Genomic DNA, 27,698 nt, shown 5'->3' on the forward strand with positions numbered 1-27,698 from the left:
AACTATGACTCTTAACTATCAAAATAAAAATAGTTAACAGATTAATTCTTACTGCATAAATAAAAACAATAAAATGAAAATTCAAAGTAGAGTGGGCACACTATTATTATTATTTTTATTAATGAATTTGTTAAAAAATTGTTAAGGAAACCCTTTTGCTATTCTTCTATCTTGAAAAGAGCATAACAAGATTTGATATTTGAAAAATTATATTCAATTCTTATAGATTGAAGATACAATCTTTTTTAAATATTACTATCATGATGTGCTTAGACCCAAATAAATTTAGGCTTATTTTTTCAGGCTTTTGTTTTATTTAAGTCCGATGGATTTATTTATTTTTACATTTTAATAATAACCCAATACTTTTCTTAAAAAAAACCTTAAACCAACGTTGGGATATATAGGATATAACCAATATGAGATATCTATTTACGGGATATTCTCAAACCGGGATATCTCTGAAATGGGATATCCCTGCCTGAAATAAGAGTGACAGATAGTCCAGTTCGTGGAGATATTCCTCATCACCTTTGCTCTCCCTCCCGAAATAATAAGATAAATAAGATACTCAAATAGCTAGCCCAGTTTGAATGAATTAATAATCATGGGAGACTTTTTTAAAAATTGGGTGAACTTAAAAGGTAAAGTTGAGACGGGCTCAATCCAAAAAATAATCAAAAATTTTGTAAAAACTCAACCCGTGCATATTGAATTTTTTATATTATTTTTTATATATAATTTTTTTAAAAATCTCAAACCGGTATAGATCCAAGCCGGGATAGCGGCAAACTGGTGTAGCCAAAAACCGAGATACCCAACCCTAAGATATCCTAGAATGGGGTATCCCTGCTAGGAATAAGTACAAGTAGCCCGGTCCAAATAAGAAAAAAAGCTGAACCGAACACTAAAACTACCAAACTAGGCACTAATATTTGTGAACCGAGATAGCATAAAAGTGGGATATACCTGGAGTAGGCTATTCACTTAAAAGAACCTATTTACTTGTAAGGCTAAATAACACAGATGAATATAATTCTATCTTTAACCAAAATTAGAGTATTTTCACCACATGCATATATCAATAATCACACAAAACTTCCCATTCAGCTAATATACAGAGTTACCATGGGTCTACCTAAAACTTCCAATCAAAATCCATTTGCAAATCATACCCAACAGAACTATTTTAAAGAAAATATACCGAATACTTACTGACTAATGCAAGCACCTAGCAGTATGAAAAAAAAAAAAAACATATATTCATACACGAATCATGACAATCTCCACCGTATATGATCATGAAACCCAAATCGACAAAAACCTTTGCAATTAGCAAGTCGGTTGATACTCTCCAATTCTTATCAATACCAACAAGCATCCCAATTAGATTATTATTATTTTAAAACTGAAGTATAGACTTTTTGAGAAATCTAAGAAACAGAATGTCACAACTCACAACGAATTAAAAAGACATGTTATCCAGAAAAACTACCAAATAAACTCTCCGCAGTAGGCATGTACCATATATATAGATCTAGCTACCATTTTGAAACCAATGGCCATGTCTGAAAATTGCTTATTGAAAAAGAAATAAGTTCATGCCTGAAAAAGGGTGCCATGCCTTGTCCGATGTTCCTGGATGTCGGAATTCAACAAATTACTAGATTTGCAAGAAGCAAGATACAACCCCATGCTATTGTGATTTATCCATTTTAATAAAATATCAATTCAATTAGAAAAATCCCGGGAATTTTGAGATTCCAAATTCAAGCTCATATAATGATTGACTGTGATAATAGCTATTGATATAATGTTTGATGTTTATACATGATTTTAGAAAGAAAAAAGCAAACAACAAACCCCACAACTTGCATAGGTGCTCTCTTCTGCTGATGAAAGTTGGAAAAGTGTGGGCCATTAAACTAAGCTGCCAACTTCACAAATCAGTAAAGCCTCATGGAATAGCAAGATATTGCCATCAATCTTTTTGCACCAATAAACCTCTTGGTTGATAGAAAACATTATTAACATTCATGAGGACCTGTTTTCATTATTCGGTTCTGCATCATCTTCTATTTCATCCTCGTCTTCAATGGGAATGTCTTCACTGTAATCATCTAATGAACCAACAGGAAAAACGATGTCACCTTAAGAAATTTTAATGGATTTAGCTCAATCAACCTATATGAGGCAAATTTATAGCATTATGTATGATATGCACAGATGCTCAAAACATTAGGCGCATTCTATGTTCTACCTGGATTGAAAGCAAATGATCAATTATCTATCCTATTAAGCTATATGAGAGAGCATCAGCACCATATTAAACACGAGAAGCAAAAGGTATTCCTAGAATCATGTATACTCTAGATTTGACTGCATCACAATGAAGATTAACTAAAAGCCGCCAAGTACTGTATAAAGGGACAATGCATCAAAACTGAGTGGAACAAGGTAAATAGAAAACTCTTTACCTTTTCGAGGCAATGAAGCAGGAGTATCCCTGGAGTCTGATGCATTATCAAGAACATAAGGAAGATCTAGCAATTCCAAGAAAGATACAGTCTGAGAATTACGGGGAGAACCTACACAAGGTGAGAAAATTTTAATAATTAAAAAGGAAATTGACCAAAAACAAATAGCAAAAGTCATGAATATTCTAGTTGCAATTCTAAATAAATAAGAATGCATTCGCTAACCAACAATTAATTGAGCTAAACAAAGAAAAAAAAATGATGGATAGTGATTTGGAATGACTGTGACAGTAATATCGAGATGCCTAATCATGACAGTGATAAGTGGCATAAATATATAAACATACATGGTGAGTTTCTTAAAACCAAAAGATAAAACCATTAATGGAGATACTTTTAGCACCTCAAAGAAGGAAAAGCATCAAAATATCACCATATTATTTACCAGAAAAAAGTAGTGTTTGAAACTGAATGAGAGGGGTTGTGAGGTGGAGCTGTTTGAGAAAATTCACAAGGTTTGGCTCCTCTATCTTCTATCCTGCTCTTAACCAATTGACGACAATCTTGCATGTCGAGCTGTGTTCTCCTACATATTAGAACAGCAGTTGTCAGCTCACTAGTTCTTGTAGAGTAATAGTACTTGCAAAAATAGAAAATTGCACATTTTCAAATAAAATATTAGTCCACCCCACCCAAAAAATAAAGAATGAGCGAGATGAGTGTCATGGTCAAAACAACATGGTCAAAACAAAAATGTCATATACACACACACCCAAAGTCTCCACATCAGAAGGTCAAAGGAAAGACACAGTTGAATATTCGTGTTATTGCCAGCCATTCTTCATCATTTTGAACCTCATAAGGTCCTGGATCAGATTCAATATCAACAATCTAAAAGATCAGAGAAAGAATTCATTTATTAGCTTCCAGCAAAGACCAAAAGAAAGAACCTAAATGAAATGGTCAAAACTTATGATACATACCTGCAAGAACTTGCGCTCTGGAAGGCATTTATCGAGTGCAAGAAATTTTGTCACTTGACCACCCTCTTCATGTTCAACAAGAGCGGTGAATTTACAGTGCCAGTGAACTGAAAACCAATACGATGGTTTGAGTTTTTCGAGCAGCTGAGCAGCAGGCTTGCTTCCAAGAGTTCCTCGCTGGATCTAGGAAATATGGTTCAACCAACAAGCAACCAGAAATGGTCAACAAGAGTTCCTTTTCTTCATATGTTCTAGCTTGGGGATTTTGATAGTTGCTTGACCATTTCAGCTTTGAAAAGGGGGTGACTTACAATTCCCATAAATAATTGTAAATCAAAATCCCCAAGCTAGAACATATGAAGAAAAGGGGGTGACTTACAATTCCCATAAATAATTGGAAGCTTCATGATTTCCACCAATAAAAATGGTGGGAACTGGGGCAACCTCCTCACCTGAATAGTATATCCAGAATGAAGTATATTTTGGAGGCACATTGAGGCTATCCATATCTCTTTCATTCTTGACTGCCTAAGTTGCAAAGCGAAAAAAATTAAGTTCATATCAAAATGGGTATTTGGAAAGTGACAAAAATTTCATATAATAACAACAAATTGAAGGGAGAAAGTGGGAGTGTAAGAGAAAGAACCTGGAAATCACCACAACAAAGGAGGAGGTCGATTTTGATGTTGTGAGTGTTTTTTATGTATTTAATGGTCTCGTAGACATTGTCGAGATCTCCATGCATGCACCCTTCGAGATCTCCATGTTGCGAGTATTTTGGACACAATATTGTGGTAGGGTTTGAGAAAAACTGAAAACCTTAGGTTTTTTTCTTAATGACTTTATTCACCATTTTAGCCTTCTAAAATTTTTATATATTTCTTTAACATTTTTGTTACTTAAATTCTTATTCACATTTTGGTACTTAATTATCAATTTTGGTATCTAACCACTAACATCTATCATTTCCAATAAGGAATGAAACAGTGATTCTCTAAAGGTGAAACCATAAACCATGACAAAAACACAGAGAAAATAGAAGTGAAAAGGAGCATACATATTAAACTAAAAACAGAGATGAAAAGGCAAAGACAAAGGATTTATAAAGCAGAAAAAAAAAATCATAAAAATACCCACTGACATACAAGTAAAAAAGCATCAACCAATAAGCAAATTAAAATTATGTTAATCTAAGGATTGAGACTAGAACCTATTCGTTTAAAAGATTACAACTCAATTTCCCTTCATGTAAGGCTAGGTAACACAGATGAATATAATTCTATCTTTAACCAAAATCAGAGTATTTTCACCACATGGATATATCAATAATCACACAAAACTTCCCATTCAGCTGATATACAGAGATACCATGGGTCTACCTAAAACTTCCAATCAAAATCCATTTGCAAATCATACCCAACAGAACTCAGACAATCCCAACTATTTTAAAGAAAATATACCCAATACTTACTGACTAATGCAAGCACATAGCAGTATGAAAAAGAAAACATATATGCATCCACGAATCATGACAACCTCCACCGTAAATGATCATGAAGCCCAAATTGACAAAAACCTTTGCAATTAGCAAATTGGTTGAAATTCTCCAATTCTTATCAATATCAACAAGCATCCCAATTAGATTATTATTTTTTTTTTAAAACTAAAGTACAGACTTTTGGAGAAAACTAAGAAACAGAATGTCACAACGCACAACGAATTAAATCTCACAACGATGGGAAGGAAGCTGGCCTCATCGGAGGTAAGACGCTGGAAAGTGTGTGGAGGAAGCGGCAGCGCTTTGTTAGAAAGGAGAATAAAGGAGGAAGAGAGGAAAAGAACAAAAATAATAGAAAAAAGGGGAAAAGAGGAGAGAATCAAGGGAGAACCGAACGTGAGAGAGATGAATGAAGAAAGAGTTTTTATATTATTTATTTTGAAAACGGTTTGAATTTTATTTTATTTTTTTGAAAAATATCGGACTGGATATTAAAATAACTAAATAAATAGTATATACACAAAACTGAAAAAAGCCCAAAGTAAGAGAACAAAATAATAATAAAAGGGCCCATCTGACTAACTATAAGAAGGCCCAACACCAGTCCAGTACATGGGTACAACCTAAGCTCAATAACCCAGTAACCAAAACTTAAGCGGTCCACAGCCCTAAACACTAAAATGAAAGCCCAAAAAACAGCCAGCCCAACCGTAAACCTTAAGCCTCAAACCCAAGCCCCAAGCCTCTAACACTTAGACCCCAAACCGGGATATCCCTCCATGGGATATCCCAAAGCCGGGATAACCGTGGCATGGGATATCCCTGATAGGAATAACTACAATAGGTATCCCGGTTCAAACACATAAAAAATCTGAACCGGTAACTAAAACAACTGAACCGGGCACCAAAAATACTGAACCGGAAAAGGATATAATGGGGATATTCTAGGAATAGCAATTACCGGAATGGGATATCACTCTTGCAGAATAAAAATGAATATTAACTAGAACAAAACACTAGAAAAATCTGCTCCCACGCAGCTAACCCAATATCACAGTACTTACTAAAACGTCGTCGTGAGAATATCTAATGTCAGATTCTCTGAAAATATTTAAAAACTCAGTATGATTTTATTAGTTTTTTCTTAAATATAAATGTTTTTACTTGTTGAAAAAGGGAAAATCAAGAGAATAAAAGGGAAAGAAACAAGAAAATGTTTCATTATTTTCTGCTAATCAGTTAGGGTTCTAGGGTAGATGATACTTGTATAGTTGATAGAAACATATCTTCGCTATAAAATCTCATAAATAGGACTGAACGATTTGTAAGAAAATGTCCTTAAATACAGAGGGAAACAAACAATCGAAAAAAAATAGAACACATACCAAGCGATAAACTATCAAAAAGAATTGAGGACATCACAAGATTTTAAAAGACGAATATAAGCAGTGTTTCATAAGGCTGAACACCAAAACGAATAACAAAAACACAATGAAAAGACTAAAAAAGAAGCATAAATCTGAAAACTAAAACAGAAATGAAAACTTGTTCTAAAGATGAAAATCACAATACCCACAGAAATAAGAGAAGATAAGCATTGGTCTGAAACTAAAAAAGACGTGAAAAGAAAAAGTTGGTCGAAGTGAAAATCATACCTGAAATTACAATCCGATGAAGGGTGGGATTTCAATATCCTGCTGTAGCAAGTGTGTTTTTTTGGCACGTGGTTACACAAAAGCTAAAAAAAAAAAATCAGGAAAAAAATAGAATGAGACCCAGATAGAATCTGCGTATTAAAGAAAGGGAGGAAGAGAAAATAAAAATAAAAATAAAAAACAAAAGAAGAAGAAAGTAAAAATCCCATCATTGACCTTCGAGTGATCCATTTTCCATTCACGGATTTCATACATGCGGAGCAGTATTTGAAAGCTCCATATATCTGTGCATTTTACAAGCAAAGCTCATGATGCTTTAAAAGAAAAACTGCTTGAACAAGATAGGATAACTTGTTTCTAAGATAGGATAACTTGTTTCTAATATTCTAATTTTCTTCATTTCATTAAATGTTCTTGACTTGATGGTTAATAGGTTTTCCGTGGACCTGACGATTGGGCCAATGAATTTGGTGCTGAAAGATTGCAAAAAGAGTCTGTCGATGATCAATGGGTCAATGAATGCTCAAAGTTGCATCTTGATGACTGGGCAGAAGAATTTGGTCGTCAAGTTGGTGGGGGGGCTTTGGGAGATAGTTCGTCTGATAACTGGGCAAATTCATATGATGACTAAGACTGGTAGCCTTGAAGAAGTTCACTTTATAACCTCTCTTAATTCTACATGAATGTTTTGGATGTGAAAACTTGTAGGTTCCTCAGCGGTCGGACGCTTCAAGGGGCGTCTTTGTATTTTCTGATATGAATCCATATGTTGGTCATCAAAATCCTTTAAAAGAAGGTCAAGAGCTATTGAGGAAAGGACTTTTGAGTAAAGCAGCGCTTGCCCTAGAGGCTGAAGTTATGAAAAATCCTGAGAATGCTGAAGGTTTGAGATTTCTAGGAATAACCCAGCTGAAAATGATGATGACCAGCAGGTAATCCACTTTGCTCTAGTTTGTCAGAGTTGGATAGTTCGTGTGTATTCTTACACCAAAAGGCATTGTTTTTGTGTTCTTTAATACTACAAGAATTTCTATTAAGAGATGTGACTGCTTGTCTAGCTCAGCCATCTGTTCAGCATCTTTGGTTATGATTCTTTGCCTGGCAAGGTTGACCATTTACCTTTCTATTCCACCTAAATCTAAATCATTTTTAATCTTGTCTAATGCCCTGTGAATACCATCATATTTTAGGATCTATTTTCTTGTACCGCTACATTTTGTTTTTTTTTTTTTTGGCTTGATATAGCCATGTTGGTGTATTTTGCAAGGTTCATTTCTTATATATGAAAACTTCTACTGGAAAGGGATAGAAGGAGCTATTTTTCATTTAAACATTGAAACTTGCAATATGATTGGTATTACGTTTATCTTAGTGGCCTGAGGCTTCAGTCAGAGTACCAGATCTAAGGCCGCAGTCTTTGCCTGGCTGCTAATGTTCTGGATCTAACCTATTATCATTTCCCCAATCTTATATAATCCCCCTGGCCAGTGTCCGCTTTCTTCTTATCACAAAACATATAACAAGATCAGAATAAGAAAAACGCTGCTTGGAGTTATATCTCACTACAAATTATCTGTCTTCTTTGTTTTCCACTTTTTAATTTAAATTTTCAATATTCGAAAGATGGTGGGTTGGATCCTCATCCCTCCACCGGAAGATGAGTGATTTGAGTTATGATCAAACCAGTCACCCTTTAAGTTTAGGACTGGTAGTAGCAAACTAGTATATGACCTTTTCTTTTTGATCGTTACAATGTTATTGCCGTTGTTAACTTGTTACAGTATGAGAAATTGTCATGTCTGAAACAATGATGATGATCTGGATCTGGATCTGGATATTTTGGCTGCTGTTCTTCACTTCGATGATTTTTATGTCTCAGATCACTATCTTTCCTTTGTGTTCTGGCTGGCTCCATGTTTAGTGTTTAGATCAAATCCTTAATATTAAGACTCTCTTTTCCAGTCCCAATCTTATATAATCCCCCTGGCCAGTGTCCGCTTTCTTCTTATCACAAAACATATAACAAGATCAGAATAAGAAAAACGCTGCTTGCAGGTATATCTCACTACAAATTATCTGTCTTCTTTGTTTTCCACTTTTTAATTTAAATTTTCAATATTCGAAAGATGGTGGGTTGGATCCTCATCCCTCCACCGGAAGATGAGTGATTTGAGTTATGATCAAACCAGTCACCCTTTAAGTTTAGGAATGGTAGTAGCAAACTAATATATGACCTTTTCTTTTTGATCGTTACAATGTTATTGCCGTTGTTAACTTGTTACAGTATGAGAAATTGTCATGTCTGAAACAATGATGATGATCTGGATCTGGATATTTTGGCTGCTGTTCTTCACTTCGATGATTTTTATGTCTCAGATCACTATCTTTCCTTTGTGCTCTGGCTGGCTCCATGTTTAGTGTTTAGATCAAATCCTTAATATTAAGACTCTCTTTTCCAGTCCCTTCAGCTGTTCCTTGCTTGGCTGCTTCTGCTTCTCTCTTTATACACATATGCCAACCAATTTATATATCCTCTGGCTTTAAATCTTGCTTCAATTGACAGTCGTAGAAGGATTGCGATCTATGTTAACTAATTTATTTAGTATTTAGGGCTTCCTGTAGTTTCTTTTATCAAAAGAACAAAATGTTTTGAACATTTTTCTAATAACTTTATTTGATTAATTACTTGGAAGCTTTGCTATTAAGGTATGTCATCATCCGATAAGCCAGAATTTGTTGAAAGGGATTTTAAGGACAAGGTGGATGACAAAGAAGACAACAGTGGATTTATAGACAAGGTCAAGGGTTTAATTCATGACATTGGGGAGAAGATGGAGGAAACAATCGGCTTTGGCAAGCCTACTGCAGATGTAGCTGAGATTCACCTCCCTTATATCAATCTTGAGAAAGCAGAAATTGTCGTTGATGTCATCATAAAGAACCCAAACCCTGTTCCAATCCCCCTCGTCGTCATTGACTACCTCTTTGAAAGTGATGGTAGAAAACTCATTTCAGGCTTGATTCCAGATGCTGGAACCATCCATGCTCACGGTGAGGAGACTGTCAAAATACCAGTTACTTTAATATATCATTCCATATAGGCTGAAAGTTGATCTCATTGTTGATGTTCCTGTTTTTGGGAGGTTAACTTTACCTCTTGAGAAAACTGGAGAGATCCCTATACCTTACAAGCCGGATATCGATATGGAGAAGATACACTTTGAGAGATTCTCTTGGGAGGAAACTATAGCAGTTCTTCATTTGAAATTAGAAATTAAGAATGACTTTTACTGATAAGGCGAACCGCTGGCCAATTCAATTAAGAAGCTAAAGAGAAGTTACAGAAGTGACAGATAAGTCTCTTAGCCGAGGGAGTCTATCCGGACTCGACTCGAAGATGGAATAACAACAGGCTATTCTAGATCTTTCCTTAGTCGGAGCACTTGCTAACACACTAGTACGGAATGGAAAGAGCGGATTCAAGCTTTGAGAAGAAGAATCAATCACCAATGCTTCTAGACCCCAATTACCAGTCACTCGAGATAGGACTTCTCCGACCTCCATGGTTAGAAGGTAGGAGTTCACACCGGGCAATCTCTTTCTTAATGAATTGAAAGCAGATGCCATTGAAAGAGAGTGAGGGAACTGACGGGAATAAGCTTAAGCCTGACCTCAGGGTAGGAAAAGATTTCATCACAAATGAACTTAGATAGAGGCTTATCCTGTCTAGATAAGAGATTTGAAGGTCGATAAGGAGTTGGTAAGCGCATTGACTTGAGTTCTCCTCCACCGGTCTTGATGTTGGAACCAATCCACGGAATGGGGGAATAAGAAGACTTGGGACTCAATGCACTTGACTGTGAGGTCTGGCTATCTGAGGTCAGCATTGGATCTGCAGAACTTGAAAAATCTGCAAAGATAGACAAAAACGGAATCAGTTACATTGAGATTCCTATCTCCTTCAGGCCTAGGATTTCGGATCTGCTCTGTGGGACATGATTAGGGGAAAAGGAACAGGTTACACTATGAAAGGTCACATCAACGTTGACACTCCATTTGGAGCATTGAAATTACCCATCAGCAAGGAGGGTGGCACAACCCGCCTTAAGAAGAATAGGGAAGACGGTGGTGATGATGATGATGATGAGGTATGTTAATTACTCCTGACTTGTCTTTTTTGAAGTTTGAAACTTGCTATACGAATAGAATCCTATGTTTCCTTATTTCATTCTTGTTTTGGGTTAGGATGTTACTCTTATGTTCGATTTGATTCTTCTTTTAAATACAAGAGGATGGTCTTTATGATTCTTTAGTAACTAACAAATTGGATTCTACCCTTTGCTATTTGCTTGTCTTATTTCTTTGAAAAGCAAAAGGTAGGAAGCATGTTTGAATGTAAAAGCAAGCTATGTTTATGAAGAACTAATAGTTCAAATGTAAGTTTCTTTAGAACGAGAAACATGATTTACTTTACTGTAAATTGATCATGTTAGAATTGTGTTGTCTAACAAGTATTTGTTTATTTTTAAATAATTATGATTTTGCTTTTATCATTTGATTTTTACTTTAGCGCCTTTTAGGAGCAAAAAGCAAATAGCATATATAACAAACCAAACAGGCCTTGTAAATTTTTGAGATTGTTGATGACTGAGAAAGTTCTAATTGGATATTACAATGTATTGAAAATCAGTAGGAGGAAGAGTTCCTGGTTAAAATTGGTAAGAGCCACTCATGAAAAGCATGCACTTCTAGGTGTAACATATCCATATATCATTGTCCTCTAAATGAATATCAGAGATTCAGAGTGAAGAAACTTTGAAAAAGATTGTTATTCATTCTGCTAATTAGTTTACACCTATAAAGAGAGAAATTAACACAAACAAGGAAAACAATCCCTAAAAAACAGTAACTTCCTAAGAATCAGTGACTGAGATTAGTTTCTATTTAGAAGGGAACTCCTAGTAATAAGGTAAGTTTTCTGTCCTTAATCTTAGGAATTCCAACACTCCCCCTCAAGGTGGAGTGTAGATGTTTATCAAACCCAGCTTGCCAATAAGTTCTTCAAACATGTTTCTGTTCAAACTTTTAGTTAACACGTCTGCAACTTGTTGTCTAGTAGGTAGGTAGGTGATGCACACTACTCCTGAGTGTGTTTTTTCTTTTATAAAGTGGCAATCTATTTCCACATGTTTGGTGCGACCGTGATGCACAGGATTATGTGCTATGCTGACAGCTGCCTGGTTGTCACAGTACATCTTCATAGGCCTGGTGTAAGGCACTTTTAGTTCCCCCATAAGTCTTTGTATCCAAACTCCTTCGCATATACCATGAGATAATGCTCGATACTCTGCCTCTGCACTGCTGCGTGTTCTGATGTATAAGTTGTCTGTAATGAATCAAGAAGTATATAGCATGACTTGAAAAATATGCGGCATATTATATGTGCAATAAACCGTTAGATTCGTGCTTGAGACATCTTATGGAGGCCAAGGAACAAAGTCCCGTAATGCTTGAGTTCAGTTAGGTTTTTATTTCGATTCCCTTACCCAACTTTCAGCATAAAGCCTAAAGGCCTCCTTCAAGACCTAAAGAAAGATGACAGGTTTTTACTACTTATATACTAAAAATAAATAAATGCCTATTATTCCCTAATGCATAGGCAAATAATAGGTTCTTGAGCATTATTTGACATTCAAGTGGTTAAGTTAACCATCAAGTAAGCAGAACAGTACATAAAAGTCATTTGATCATTTCAATATCCCAATGATCTAATTTCCACCCTGATCACCAGCTAGCATCTGTGAAATTTCAAATTTTCATTATGCTTCTTTAAAATTTGTTAAATGGAACAAAAGCAAAAAAATATATATTATAAAAAGGAAGTGGCAAAATCATCATATTTGAGTAGAAATTGCTAATAGTTCAAGCTTAAAGTACTTCCAAACATACGTTCTTGATTTAAAGTAAAAAACCATGCATTTTTTTCTTCCAAAAAATGGCTTCAGAATTCTAAAATGTTTTATTGAGAAAATGAACAAAAAAAAAGTTAAAAGAACTAGAATTTATTGAGAAATCTCAGGAAACAAACAAATCGGGAAAATCGAGAAGGATTAGAGGAAGATAGAAAGAGGAACCTTGATGATTCTTCGAGGGAGATTACTATTGGCAATTGGCAAGCTTCGATTGATGAATCAAAAAGGGAAATCAAAAATATATAATTAGGGTTTTGAGAATAGGGAGATAGAGAAAATTCAAGAATACAAAAAACAGAGGAAAGAAGAAAGGTCCCTTTCCCTTAAGGATTTGTGTTGTTCTTTTTATTTACCTATATATGTTGTTTTTGGAGAGAAAGTAAAAAGGTTAGATGAAAACGCGCCCTATGAGAAATTTTCATTAAAAAGCCTCTTTGATTAGATGATTAAATGTTAGACTTGATTTATCATTTAATATAACAAGTAATTTAAAGTGGTCGCAAAACAATTAATTAAAATTTTATAAAAATATTGTGATACAATTGGATCAGACCTGATCTATCATTTAATATAAAGAATGTTTAAAATATAAAATTAACTATAAAAATATTAGTAATAATAAATTTAATTTTTAATATTTACATTTTGTTCAAATTGGTCATTATTTATTATTTTTCAAAAGAGAGAATAAAGGAAAAAGAAACATGTCATTGAGAGAGTTTCATTCATTGTAATCTTTATGGAAAAAACAATATATATAAGTAACATTTTCTCTTTCATTTATCATTTGTTCATGTATCTGTCACATATCTTTAGATATGCATTTTTTTTTATTTCAGTCCTTTTATTTAGAAATGATTAATTGTTTCCGTTTAAATTTAATTGTTTCTATTGTTCTCTAATACTCCGAAATTTTAATACAGCGACGAAGACATGTTAGAGGTGTTACAATATAGAAGTCAACCAACTGCTATTTGTTATTAATTTGCTTGTTTTTTTAGTTTATCTAATTTTACAATTTAGTCCTTTTGCATATTAAGTAGTTAATTAGAGTAATTCATTTCCAAATTATGTTTGATCGTAATATAGAAATTAGTGAGTAGCTAGTTAGACTCATTTCTTGCATGCTTGTTAAATAGAAATAATTAAATCGTTGACTCCTTTAGGTGATGTTGTATGCTTGCTGTTAAAATCGAACTCTTAAAATTGTTTTTTTTTTTGTGCACACACACAAGGAGTCACCTTCCTCCCTCATTTCTAATCATCTCATTACATCTCATTTGATTCCATTTTATCCCATTGTATTCTATTCAAAGTTAGTGAATATGCTTTGAGAGCATTTTTTCAAATACCTTGTAGGCATTACTTTCTTATGATTTTTTTTTGTTCTTTCATTGTTTCTTTGTCTTTTAAGTTGTTTCCGCTTTATTTTTAGTGTCTTGGAAAACTTTCATTGTGAATTCTTATTTTTCAAGAGTTAGGTTGACTTCGGCTAATTTAAAACAAAAAATTCGCCTAAAACTACACAGATTATCAGACTAAAGTTGTTAAAATAAGTTCTAGAAATATAAATTTTCATTTAAATTTTTAATTAAAAATATAAAATAATAACACAACAAAATTTGATTGATAAACGCATATGTACATATTAATTAATTATGATGTCATCAATTTGCCATGGAACGACCTATGGATTCTCGTTGGGAGGGCTTCTTGAGTATTCATCGGAGTGTAGAAAATTAGGACAACTGGAGTGCTCCTGACGTGCGAAGAAAAAGAAAAGGAAACAAATCAAGTGTTATATTTGAAGTAAGTTCAACAAAAACCATAAAAATGTGAAGTAAGATGATATGGTTAGGAAGAAATTAGGACGGACACTTTGTAATTAATTAACTTACTAGTTGCAGCGAAACTTGGCTATAGTTGGGGGAGTGTCCTGGACTTCCAGCTTCCCAAGTGAGGTGCATGGTTTCTTCAGCAAGTAATCGCAGCCTGTTCAGTTCTGGCAGGACGACTTTGCCCAGATCGGGTCTATCTTTCCTCCTTAGCTCTGCACAGTTAAGTGCAATCTTTGCGAAGCTCAAGGCCTCTTGAACCGGCCAATTATCAATAGATGGGTCCAGCATTTGAGCAAATGTCCCCTTCTCAATAGCCCGTTGCACATGGTGAGTCAATCCCATTGGTGGTTTTGCTGTTATTATTTGTAGAAGCATGATGCCAAGGGAGTATACATCCGACTTCACTCCCAGCATGCCTGTCTGCTGGTATTCTGGATCTATGTAGCAGAAAGTTCCTGCTGTGGAGGTCATCCGATACTGGGTTACATTGTCAGCCACAGATGGAGGAACTAGTCTGGCCAACCCAACATCACTAATCTTGCTCACAAAGTTGCGGTCAAGTAAGATATTGGCTGGTTTCAAGTCACGGTGGACTATGGGTTCGGGTTTAGTCTGGTGGAGGAACAGCAAGGCTGTTCCAATTTCGGCTGCAATTCTGAACCTAAGCTGCCAAGAGAGAGTCGGAGTGTTCCCTCTCCTGAAGAGACGGTCCTCTAAGCTCCCGTTAGACATGAACTCATACACTAGGCATCCATACTCTGGGCAGGCTCCCAACAGGAGAACCATGTTTGGATGCCGTATGCAGCTTAAAACTTCTACCTGTAAGTTTAATTCTTAGAGCAGCCGAATTTTAAAATTCATTCTGTAAATACACTAGTAACTAAAGCATGCATATTCAGCCTACAATGTTTTTGTTTCTCAGTAATTAGAATTAATGCTCTACAGGCTCATAATACTTAAATCCATTTGGAAGCCATACCTCTTGCTGAAACTGTGACCTTCCTTGTGCTGCATCTGGTCGCAAAACCTTAATTGCAACGGGAGTATGATCTAGACGGGCTTTATACACGGGGCCATAACCCCCTTCCCCAATCTTGAGAACTTCTGAGAAGAATTCAGTGGCAGCTTCAATTTCCTCTATTGTGTACTTCCTGTACCTGTAATCTGAATGTGCTAATGCATCAAGTGCCTTTTTCTTTTCCACTGATTCCTTGAGCGCTTTCATTTCTGCGTTCACCCTTTTTTGTGATTCAATTTCTGCAATTCTCTGAGCCGCTTCAGCGGCTTCCATTGCTGCTTTTGACTTAGCTTTCTCCTTTTCTGCTATTGCTAATGCAGCTTCCTCAGCAAGTCGTGCCTCTTCCAATCTCCGTTCCTCTTCCAATTTCCACAGCTGGAGTTCTCTTGCCTGTTGTGGTGTAATTATGCACAAAGCTCTAACTAGTCAAAGTATGTTGAGGAACAGTATAAGCAGATATTAGTTGACACTCTAACCTTCTGTTTTGCTGTGAGTGCTTCTTTGCAGGCAGTACTATACATTTCCATAGTTTGCTTTAGCTCCAGCTTTAGCCTCCTCATTTCGGCTTCCACGTCCTCCTGTATGTTTCCCCCAATACCATAAAACTCATCCATATTATTATTTCCAGATATTGCACACACATTTTCCTAGAACATAGAATAATACAAATAATTAATTAAATATATGCATATATTGTAACGTAAATGGGAAGTGTGTAAAGAGGGTGAAACCTGGACTTGGTTACTTCATTCCACTTTCACCGATGATATTTGATGATTTTGAGGTGAAACATCGTATTTTTTTATTGTTATCTCGTTTATAAGTATTAGTTAGACAAACCTGAAAAGTGTATATATCTTTTTTGAAAAATACGTATGATGAAAATTTATATTTTAATCGAAGTGAGAACCGGTGCTTTTGATGGTTTATTTTCGTTGGTGAATATAATGTGTTGTGTTGTACTAGCCTGTCTCACAGTCACATCAATGAATTTATGCATGCTTTCCAGGCTTTAGTCCTTGAGTAATTTAATACACATATATATCTGTTCGTGCGTGTGTGTATATATATCATATCTTTTTTACTTACCATTGAAGTAGATAAGTTTGAAAAATTGTCACTGTCCTGCGAAACGTATGAGAAATCATGTGGAGAGCTCAAATCCACTGAGTTCCGTCCAAAGTGCATTGACTCGAAGCTAAAATTACTTTCATAGTCTGAAACATTGGACAGTCTTGGAGCAGTGGCAGTGCGGCTTGCTTCTTGGTAATCGTAGAATTCGGGAAACATACGGTCAATGCTTGGTCTGCCAGAACTGACAAAGGATATATCTGTAAATGGCATAGGGAGTGCTGGATATGATTTCACATTTTGGCCTCCCCTGTTAAAAGGCGACCTACATTCATCCAAAATTGCTAACAACTAAATTAATAATAAACTAGTTAATTTTAGCTCCAACTACATCTCTTTCATTTATTGTTATTTTGTTTAATAGTAATATACAAGGTAAAAGGGGGGGAATGAAGAACAACAAACAAACAAAGCATTTGAAGTCAAGACAAGTAATTTTGGTTCCGGTCCCAGGTACAGGTAGCTCGTTACCTTATGGAATCCATGGAATCGGTAGATTTACGCTGAGGTTCAAGTCGCGGCTTCTCAACTGTTAAAATTAATATTCACAGATATTTTTTAAATTTAATTAAAATCAAGATTGAGTAATGGCAGGTAACTTGGAGTATTATATAACTAAAGCTTGAAGCTAGGAATGAAACAGACCTCTCGAGCTATTAGCTGGCAGGATATGCGATTCAAGAGGAGTTGGTATTAAGCCTGGCTGGTTAAGAAGGTGATTACGCAATGGGGAGATAGCTGGAGCTGGACGAGAAGCTGATCGCATGGATGAAATTTTGCTTTTGGATATCACATAAACACTACAAAAGTCTGGTGCATTTTTTGATACCATTGCTGGAATATCTGTTGCTTTAAATCTACTGAGACAAAATACAATCTTTTTTTTTAGAAAAGTGATCCACATATATTTATTTATTACAGTCATAAATTTGTATTAATAATAGTATTTATAATCATAATATTTGGTGTGAGAGTTAACACACAAAATGAGTAAATTATAAAAAATCCAAATAATAAAATAAATTTATATAGTTATAAGGTTATTTTTAAGTTAAAATTTTAGAAAATCTACTAATGTTTTCTTAGCTGCTTATGTTTTTATTCATCACTACTAACCTTTTTGCCATGAATTTTTTAATTTTAATTCATTTGGGCGTCATATTTCTAGTGTAATTAAAGATGCAAAGCATGTATATTCAGAAAAAAAGAATGTAGAAAATATTATTTTTTTTAAAACTAAGGATTATTTATAAAAAAATGTAGTGTTTTAATTAAAAGGACTGCATGAGAGCCTAAGAAAAATGTAAAAGTAAATAGTAAAATTAGAAAAAAAATTTAAACAATGATAAAAAATGCCTGGACGAGGAACAATGAAAAGAAAAGTGATTTCTTAAGATTTTTTAAAAATTAAATTACTTAAATATTTTTACTAGTGCATTTTTGTTTGTGATTTACTCAATTGAAATGGTGTTGACAGTTTACACCAACTAGTAAGAGATTTCCTTATAGTATAAATAGATTCCTTCAAATGTGTATGGTACGACAAAGATAACAATTATACAGCCTTATTGACCAATAAACTGGAAACCTATCAATGCTTTAATGAATCCTGTTAAACAACCCTATGCTTAAATCATTTTGTTTATCCAAATTATACAAGCACTAGACTAAATCATTTTAACTGTTTAAATCGTAAATGAAATTGTGATACTTTATTTATTCAAAGCTTTCTATTCTCATCTTGATAAGAAGCACAAAATTTTTAGTAGATATTATTATATTTCTATTTTAATTTGAATTAAGTAGGACAAATCATCTAAAGTTTATTCTGTGGCATAATTAGATAGGAATTATTACTCTCCTGTAAATATCTAGATATATCAACATGGTTATCTACATGAGTCTTTTTACCTTTCCGGTTCTCAACCCTAGAATGGGTGAACTAATCTTTTATTCTCTCTCATTTTTTTTTATCTCCATTGATAACGTGTATCAAGAGATACACTAGCTTAGATGGCCGCTAATAGATTTATCGCTTAGTAAGTCTAGGTATAGAGGTTATATTATACCCAAATTCATTGTTTTCTTTTGTGTCTAGGTATAGAGGTTACATTCTACCCAAATTCGCTCTATTCTTCTGTAAAAACCAAAGAGAAGCGTAGAAGTTGTGATGATCCTGGCATTTATCAATAGAAAATTTTGTTGATGTCGCATAAGAGGCACATACCTAAGAAAGCCTGTTTTTGTGGAGGCACCTACGACCAAAATCTCGATTCCAGCCTGGCTAACATATTCAATCAATGCTTTAGCTACGTCTGTCTCTTCTAGGACAACATCTTTGCAGGGTATCTAAAGCCAAAATTGAACATTATACATAATTAGAAATTAAATCTATGTATTAGAAGCATCTGTGGAATGCAGATGCTAAACTACTGCGAGAATTAATAATCAAAGCCCTGGAAAAAGGTATATTTTAGTGAATACATCTAGAAAAATGTTTGAAGTAATCATTATTAGGAGAGAGTGTATAATGTGATTTAGCAATCTTACATCCTTACGAGTACAAAAGCAACGGAAAGGAAGGAAAAGTTCCCTGGTCTGTGGATCAGGATCTTTACATACCAATGGTAAGTCACCATTCATTTCAGAAAATTGGTTCAACCCTGTACCTACCAGAAATTTAAGTAGGTGACATGTAGACTAGGCATTGGAACTAATGAGATTTTGTAGAATAAGAAACATAAAATAAAAAACATACGAGATGTAGGGAGAGGCGGCGTGTAAGGAGAGAATGGTTTGACTTTTACATGGATGAGAATGAGGGTTTGGCCTTTTTGCAGGAGATGGTCAATTGCCCATTTCAGGGCATTGTGGCTGTTTTTGTCCTTGTCTATGGCCACTGCCACCAACCCCACATTTGTTCTTATCTCTCTCCTTTCGCCATAACTACTTCTTGGCGTCCACATATCCAATCTCTTTCTATCTTAATTATATATATTTGGTAGTGCAAATAAGACGCGCCGCTGTACTTCAAGATCGAATATATGTACGTACGTACCGGTTGTTTTCTACAAATGGGTGTGGTGTCACTGGCTGGCTGGGCAGGCTTTACATTTTTTAGGGGAGAAGATTTAAACTGAGGTTTTAATCCCTAGCTAGGTATATTTCTCTCTAAAAAACCCTTGCCTGCATTATACTTTGGTCTAATAAAAAATTATGTCTTAAGTTGTTTCTGTGAAGAGGAGGCTAAGAAACACCAAAGAAACAAGGGATGGCAACAACCTATTTCTGCATGGCATTGGCATGCATGCATTCCATATTCCCCTTGAGAAGAAAGGGACAATTTTCAACCTCAATCACATATTTTTCTGTCAATTAATTGTCTTATTTTGAATTAATTAACTTGATAAAAATATAAACTTCGAATTGCAGCAAAAATTTCACCAAAAAGTCGGAGTTAGACTATGAGAGAGCACCCTTGTTTTGCGGATAGTAAGGTGCTTGACCTCTTATTCTTATACAGTTTCCTCCATATTTGGTCACCTCCCCTCTCGTTCCAACTACAGATTAAAATCAAAGCCTCTTAATTGCTTTTCTTCTCTAATTCCTCTCATATAACATATAGATACACAGATAAGTTAAACATATATATACATATTGATAGTTGCTAAAATTAATGTTTTTTTAATCTTATTCTTAATATGTTTTTGAGTGATTTGTTGATGTTAATGGTGAATTTTATGCTTTTAGAGCAAAAGGAGCGAAAAATGAGTGAAAATTGAAATATCGGAGTAAGTTATAGGAACCACCCGGGCTGGACCATTCCACACGGCCTGGACACACGGTTGTGTGAGCCACACGAGTTGCCACATGACCATGTGGCAGGCCGTGTCGATTTCACGAATTTGCACTCTAAAATTACAGTAAAACATGATTTTTAGGTTTTTCGGATATTCTGAGACCTATATATGACAAAAATAAGAAGATAGGGGAGAGTTGTCAAAACCATTTTTTGAAAAAGGGAATCGACTTTGTTTAAAGGCGAAAATCAAAACAGGAGTCGCCACCGATCTTTATTTGGTGTGATCGGATCACCTTTGTTTTAATAAAACAATTTTAGTTTACTAAAACAGCATTTTGGTCCACGAAATTGAAGAGAACAAGTTCGGGAGTCAATTACGTGTGAGGAAGGATTAGCACCCTCGACACGCCCAAAAATTGGTACCGAATTGATTAGTTAGTGTCTTAATGTCGAAAATTGAAAATCGGGAATGGATTTGAAATACGATTATTTTTTATTAACATCGATTTTAAAATTCTTGAATTAGCTCAAAACGATTGCTTAAAGATTTCCTTATCCCGAGATATCAGAGTATCACATCCCGTAAGTTAGGACACAATACCATGAATTCCCAAGCGCAAGGTCATCTTTTAATTTAAATAAGAATTTCATGTGTTTTAAAACTTGAAAAGGATATTTGACATTTAGAAACAACGAGAAAATCGAAACCCCATAAGTTAGGGCACAATTCCTCGATGTTCCAAAATGCAAAACATTGCCTTATTTGGAAAATTTCGTTTTTGAATAGTAGCGAATACAATATTTAAACGACGTGTATTAGTTATTTAGGTTAGAATAAAGCAATTTGTTGGATAAATGTATTGGGGTCTAATTTGAGGCAATGATATGAAATGAAGTATAGTGCGACAAGGAACAATGATTCATGCATAAAATATTCTACAAGCTCATGGCAATAATATGAATACGAGTAAGCAAATTAACATACATGCAATAGCAATAATTTCACAACATACATTATTTAACATTAAGCTTAATAAATATAGAAATGAAGTAATAGTATAAAACAAATTAAATCAAATAATAAAATAATCTTAAATATAAAATATATATGTAAAGGGTTTAAAATAAATACTAGAAAAGCAAATTAAAGTAAATGATAAAAATAATTTAAAATCATTAATGAAAAGTCTAAAATAAATAATACATAAAAATAAATTTAAAACAAATAATATACATAGTATATTAAAAAAACAACTTAACCTAAATATATATATATATATATAAAATAATGTATAAAGAGTTTAAGATAAAAATATGTGGCAATTTGAAAATAAATGATCCATACAAAAGGAAGTTTAAGAATAAACGTTGTATAAACTTAAAATAATAAGCAGTTAAAAATAATATATAAAAAGGATTTTAAAATAAACAATAAAAAGCAATGTGAAGTGATGAACATGTATATAATAATTCAAAATGACCTATGTAAAAAGTTTAAAATAAATGATATGTAAGATAATTTAAGATAAATAATAGAAATAAGTTTAAAATGAATATTATGTAGTAATAAATCTAAAATAAGTAATATACAAAACATTTAGAAAGGGTATATATAAAACAGATAACACATATAAAAATTTGGAAGTAATAATATACAAAAAAAATTAAAATACATAATAAAACAATTTAGAATGGATAATACATATAATGATTTAAAATAAACAATGGATAAAACAATTTAAAGTGTATAGTGCATGAAATAATATATCTAAAGCAATTTAAAACAATATAATATATAAATTTTAAGAAAAATAAAAACATTTTAAGATGAATAAATAAATAAAAAGTCCAGATTTATAGAAAAAAAGGGAAAATTACAAATAAAAACGAAAATTTAGGGTCCAAATTCAAATAAAAAATAGATGCAAATATTTTAAAAGGACTAAATCAAAATCTGAATAAAATTAAAGGGAAAAGTCGGGTAAAAAAATGAAGCGACGGGCCCATTTAAATCGCGCTGAAACCTGAAGGGACCGATCGCGCAAATAGCCCATAGGTCCAAAACACACGGGTTCCCCCCTAAACTGCGCCGTTTTGGGGCGTGGGGGTATGTGTGTGTGCAAAACGGTAGTGTTTTGCATGGCTATTAAAGCCAAAATTTTTTATTTTTTTTTAACTTCATTTTTTTCAAAAAAAAAGGCAGAGAGCCTTCCTACACTCTCTCCCTTCTCCTTTTCCTCCGGTCACCGAGGTAGTGATTCACCTCCACACCGGCCGCCATAAGCAGTGGTCGGAGGTGCGACAATGGGCTCCCCTATTTAAACACGCACGAAGGCCCCCTCTTTTTAGCCCCGAAAGGATCGAGAAGAGAAGACCCCTCTTCCCCTTTTGGGCTCGAATCTGGCGACAGAGGAGGAGGTCCTAATGGCGGAACCACGGAGTAGATCGGTAAGTTCCCTTTCCTCCTTTTTTACTTTTGTCTATTTTCGTATAAAAATAATTTAAAAAAAAACAGAGTAAATGAACTCAGAATTTAAAACGAAAATGGAGATAAAAAAAATCAACCTTTTCGGTTCTTTCGTTGTTTTTATTGCTTAATGCGCGTAAAAAACAATACAAGGCTAAAGTTCGAAGCTTTATAACCGGATATAAGATCCGTTTTTGTCCATATTTGTTTTGTTTTCTACCATTTCTTGTATTTTTCTTTGCTGTTTCCTATTACTTTGCGTGTAGATCTCTCTTTGCAGGTGACGTGACGCGGGGAAGGTCGGTGGTTGGTGCCCCGAGTGGTAGCTGAAAGCATGCGGTGGCTGCATCTTGGGGAAGGGTTTGCTGCTGAAAATCTTAAGCAAGTGGGCTATTATTTGGGCTAGAGTTTGATGTAAATTGGGTTTGAGTAGGTTTTGTCTTAATTTTGGGCAATGTGTTGGACTGTTTTTTTGTTTATTTGGTTTGGGTTCTTTTAGGCCAAAATTGGCTACTACAGCTGCCTCTCTTTGCTCATTGTCATGTAACGAGAATGGAGCAAAGACCTTAAAGGAGTCAATTTTGCCTAGTCTCACTGAATCTTGGCTTCTTAGCGCTTCTTTTCTTCTAAAAGCCTCGTTCCATCGCACTGCATCTTCAAGGGTATAGGGACTGGCGCTATGATTTGCTTCAATGTAATTTCAGGAAGAAGAGACTTGTGGCTTCGATCTACTCCTCTAGAACTTCAAAGGGTTAAGATTTGATAATTTTAACTTGCTCCACTGCATCTTCAGGGAGATGAGGTTTGCGACTTCAATCTGCTCCACTGCAACTTCAGGGAGATAAGATTTGCCACGGTAACTTGATCCGACCTACTGCAACTTCAGAGGTATATGATTTATAGTTTTAATCTGCTCTACTACAACTTCAGAGAGATAAGATTTGCTATCTTTAGTTTATTCCACTGCAACTTCAGGGAACTAAGACTTGGTAATTTCAAACCACTCCACTGCATCTTCAGGGAGATAATGCTAATGGCTTTAATCTGCTCTACTGCAATTTCAGAGAGATAAGATTTGCCATGATAGATTTGATCCGACCCACTGCATCTTCAGAGGTATAGGATTTAGCCATAATCTGCTCTACTGCAACTTCAGAGAGATAAGATTTGTTATCTTCGATATGCTCTACTGCAACCTCAGGGAGACAAGATCTACAATATTTAGCCTGCTCCACTACAACTTAGGGAGATAAGGTGGTGGCTTAAATCTGTTTCACTGCAACTTCAAGAAGACAAGATTTGTCATCTTCGATCTGTTCTACTACAACTTCAGGGAGACAAGATCTGCAAATTCACTGATGTTGCTACACCATCCTCTTGTAACATGATCTATAGAATCGGCTTCATATGCCTATTTATGCCAAATGATTAGGATGTCATGATCAGAATGAATCAAATGCTCCTAGCTAGATGTGTATGAATGATGTTTTCATGAATGCGAAAATGTCATTTTTTAATGCTTGATTTGATATCACTCGTTGTTCATCGAGGTTTTATCGTTGCCGTATTACTCTGCCTTTTTCTTCAACTAGTATCTTTGGCAGAAAACCCGAAGAATAATTACAATTTGGGCTATTCTTTCCCCCACGTTTCCAATCATTAAATTTGGATAATTCAAACTAATTAGTCCCATTTCAGGTCTTTGTATCATTTAGGAACATTTCGGAGTAATGCGCAGAACTCTTTTTTGAATATTATTAGTCCATTAATCATTATTTCAACGAAAAACGCTTGAAAAAGATTAATGCGGTAGACAAGATGAAATATTATTGAGAGCAAAGCTAGAATGAATAGGGTAATCCAAATAGAAAATTTGCTAAGATACAAAATAAGAACTAATAAATTAATCAAGATAACACATTTTTACAAAATGAATGAGATAAGAATAGGTACCCCAGATATCGCAGTATGAGCTTCGTTGCGCAAATCCTCTCGAGGACCCTTTGAGCTTAGTATGTGTTTGGGAGACCAAGAGTACTTTGTTGATGCCTTAAAATGTAGCATCATTCCTTCTTGTTAGTCCAGAGAGGACAATATTACTGCATGCCCCATCTTCAATTTGAATTGCCCATTTCTGGATTTTCAATTTAAAACCCCTTTGGTCTCAAAGCGTCTTTTTACGAGTTTTCACTTTGGCATCTCCATTTTTTTTTAGGTAAAATACCTCTTGACCGAATCTGAATTCACGGGATTAGGCAGGCTTTTACCATCCATATCGGTCAAAATCAGAGCTCCTCCAAAGAAAGTCTTATTTACCACATAAGGTCCTTCCCAATTTGGCATCCATTTCCCTCTGAAGTCATTTTGTATGGGGAGGATCTTTTGCAATACGAGGTCTCCTTCATGGAATTCTCTAGGGCGAACCTTCTTATTATAAGCCCGCATCATTTTTTTTGATACATTTGACCATGACGAATGACCTTTAGCCTTTTTTCTTCAATCAAGTTCAACTGATCGTATTGAGACTAGATTTATTCTGCTTCGTCTAATTTTAGTTCTGACAGCACGCATAGAGAGGAAATCTCGACCTCAATAGGTAAAACTGCCTCCATTCCATAAACTAAAGAAAAAGGTGTTGCCTCGGTAGAGGTTCTGACTGACATCCGGTAGGCACAAAGGGAAAATAGTAATTTCTCGTGCCAATCTTTATAGGTCTCAGTCATTTTTCCTATGATCTTATTGATGTTCTTATTGGCTGCTTCCACTGCACCATTCATCTTTGGGCGATATGGTGACGAATTATGGTGTTTGATCTTGAATTGGCTACAGACCTCTGCTATTGTGCTATTGTTCAAGTTCAGTGCATTGTCTGATATGATCCTCTCAGGCATTCCATATCGACAAATAATTTCTTTCTTTAAGAACTTACTGACTACTGACTTTGTGACGTTAGCGTAGGAGGTGGCCTCTACCCATTTGGTGAAATAATCTATGATGACAAAGAGAAATCGATGTCCATTAGTTGCCTTCGGTGAGATCGGCCCAATGACATCCATGCCCCACATGGAGAAAGGCCATGGAGAAGTCATGACACGAAAGGGTGAAGGAGGTACATAAATTTTATCTCCATAAATTTGGCATTTATGGCACTTCTTGGCATAGTTGATGCAATCTCCTTCCATAGCGGACCAAAATATCTGAATCTCATGATTTATCTGGCCATGGTGAAACCATTAGCATGTTTTCGCAGACACCCTCATGAACCTCTTCTAGGATTTGTTTAGCCTCGACAGCGTCTACACATCTCAGGAGTACCTGATCCTTCCTTCTTTTGTATAGGATCTCTCCATCTAAGACATAGTCACTAGCCAGTCTTCTTAATGTCCTTTTATCATTCTCAGTCGCTTGGTCTGGGTATTCACGGCTCCTCACATATCGTAAAATATCCTGATACCAAGGATGATCATCTTTTTCTTCTTCTTCGATGTTGCAGCAATGAGCCGGAGCCTCATAAATACTCATTTGGATAGGTTTCATATTCTCTTGTTTATTCACTTTAATCATAGAAGCTAAGGCTTCCAAGGCATCAGCCATCTGGTTTTCATCTCGTGGGAGGTAGCAGAAAGTGATATCATCAAACTCCTTGATTAACTCAAGAACCAACCTTCGATAATTGATCAACTTAGGGTCTCTTGTCTCCCATTCACCTTTAAGCTGATAGATCACTAATGTCGAATCCCCATATACCTCTAGAGCTCTAATCTTGCGTTCTATGGCCGCACAAATTCCCATGATACATGCTTCGTATTCGGCTATATTGTTTGTGCAATCAAAATCCAATTTACTGGTGAAAGGATAATGATCTCCGTTTGGAAATACCAAGACTGCCCTGATTTCTTTCCCTACAGCATTGGAAGCTCAGTCAAAATTCAGTTTCCAGGGGTGGCCTTCTTGAGAGTATTCTTCCATGGTCGCGACATACATTAGATCTTCATTCGGGAAATCAAAACTCAACGACTCATAATCTTCTAGAGCTCTACTGGCCAGAAAATCTGCTATTACACTCCCTTTTATAGCCTTTTGGTTTACGTAGACTATGTCAAACTCAGAAAGCAAAATTTGCTAACGAGCCATTCTTCCGTTCAAAGCATTTGACTCCATCATGTACTTCAAAGGGTCTAGTTTTGAGATGTGTAACGCCCCCTTTACCCGAGACCGTCGCCGGAGTCGAGCACGAGGCATTACTAAACTTATTTGAGCACTTAAACAAATTCAAACAATTTATATCACACTTTCCAGACAAGCTGTCCAACTGTGTCATAGTTGCTAAATAATTCATATCTCGAGTTATAAAACTCGAAATCCAAATCCGTAAATTTTCTCTGAATTTATACTCATATATCTACTTACCAATTTTTTCTAGAATTTTGGTCAAGCCAATTAGTACAGTTTATTATTTAAAATCTCCCTGTTTCAGGGTTTGACTACTCTGACCTTTGTGTATTACAAATCAGATATCTCTCTGTACAGAGCTTCAATGACTATGCCGTTTGTCTCTAATAAAACTAGACTCAATAAGGAATCTGTACATATAAAGTATGACTTCTAATTATCTTTTTAAAATTTATGGTGAATTTCCAAAGTTAGAACAGGGGATCCAGAAATCGCTCTGGCCCTGTTTCACAAAAATTTAAACATCTCATAAAATATAGCTCATATACCTGTTTTGCTTCTTCCATATGAAAATAGACTCATCGAGATTCGATTCCATAATTTATTCATTATTTAATTCCATTTCTACTATTTTTAGTGATTTTTCAAAGTCAAACTACTGCTACTTATTGAAAACTATTTTAG

General features: G+C 35.0%; 2 protein-coding genes, 1 long non-coding RNA gene and 2 pseudogenes across 5 annotated transcripts in view; 2 read left to right on the forward strand and 3 right to left on the reverse strand.

Moving 5' to 3' along the window:
• The window catches only part of LOC108465595 (lariat debranching enzyme-like), a 32,088-nt gene extending 24,503 nt beyond the window's left edge, over positions 1-7,585 (reverse strand). Inside the window, exon 1 of the mRNA XM_053018315.1 lies at positions 6,830-7,585. The gene's annotated coding sequence lies outside the window, so the exon portion shown is untranslated. The remainder of the gene's footprint in view (positions 1-6,829) is intronic.
• LOC108451764 (lariat debranching enzyme-like) lies at positions 1,754-5,511 on the reverse strand (annotated as a pseudogene).
• Positions 7,586-8,435: 850 nt separating the features above from the next.
• LOC108451770 (uncharacterized) lies at positions 8,436-11,146 on the forward strand (annotated as a pseudogene).
• Positions 11,147-14,129: 2,983 nt separating this feature from the next.
• On the reverse strand, positions 14,130-20,052 carry LOC108451347 (U-box domain-containing protein 35-like). 3 transcript variants are annotated; one of them, XM_053018311.1, is made up of 10 exons: positions 19,331-20,052; positions 19,123-19,235; positions 18,800-18,921; positions 17,218-17,432; positions 17,044-17,101; positions 16,531-16,837; positions 15,918-16,019; positions 15,403-15,831; positions 14,484-15,242; positions 14,130-14,344 (listed from the first exon to the last, which is right to left on the reverse strand). In XM_053018311.1, exons 1-10 carry the CDS (start codon positions 19,536-19,538, stop codon positions 14,273-14,275), a joined length of 2,385 nt encoding a protein of 794 aa, XP_052874271.1. In that variant the 5' UTR covers positions 19,539-20,052; the 3' UTR covers positions 14,130-14,272. The 3 variants fall into 3 exon arrangements, with proteins under 3 accessions (XP_052874271.1, XP_052874270.1, XP_052874269.1); XM_053018310.1 differs by having other exon boundaries at positions 17,218-17,429; positions 19,123-19,241; XM_053018309.1 differs by having other exon boundaries at positions 19,123-19,241.
• LOC128279435 (uncharacterized) lies at positions 15,131-16,456 on the forward strand. The gene is made up of 2 exons (XR_008269609.1): positions 15,131-15,244; positions 15,369-16,456. It is a non-coding gene; the product is annotated as an uncharacterized LOC128279435 (long non-coding RNA).
• Positions 20,053-27,698: the final 7,646 nt, after the last annotated feature.

This window comes from Gossypium arboreum, chromosome 8 (genome assembly GCF_025698485.1).
Source record: "Gossypium arboreum isolate Shixiya-1 chromosome 8, ASM2569848v2, whole genome shotgun sequence".
NCBI lineage: Eukaryota > Viridiplantae > Streptophyta > Magnoliopsida > Malvales > Malvaceae > Gossypium > Gossypium arboreum.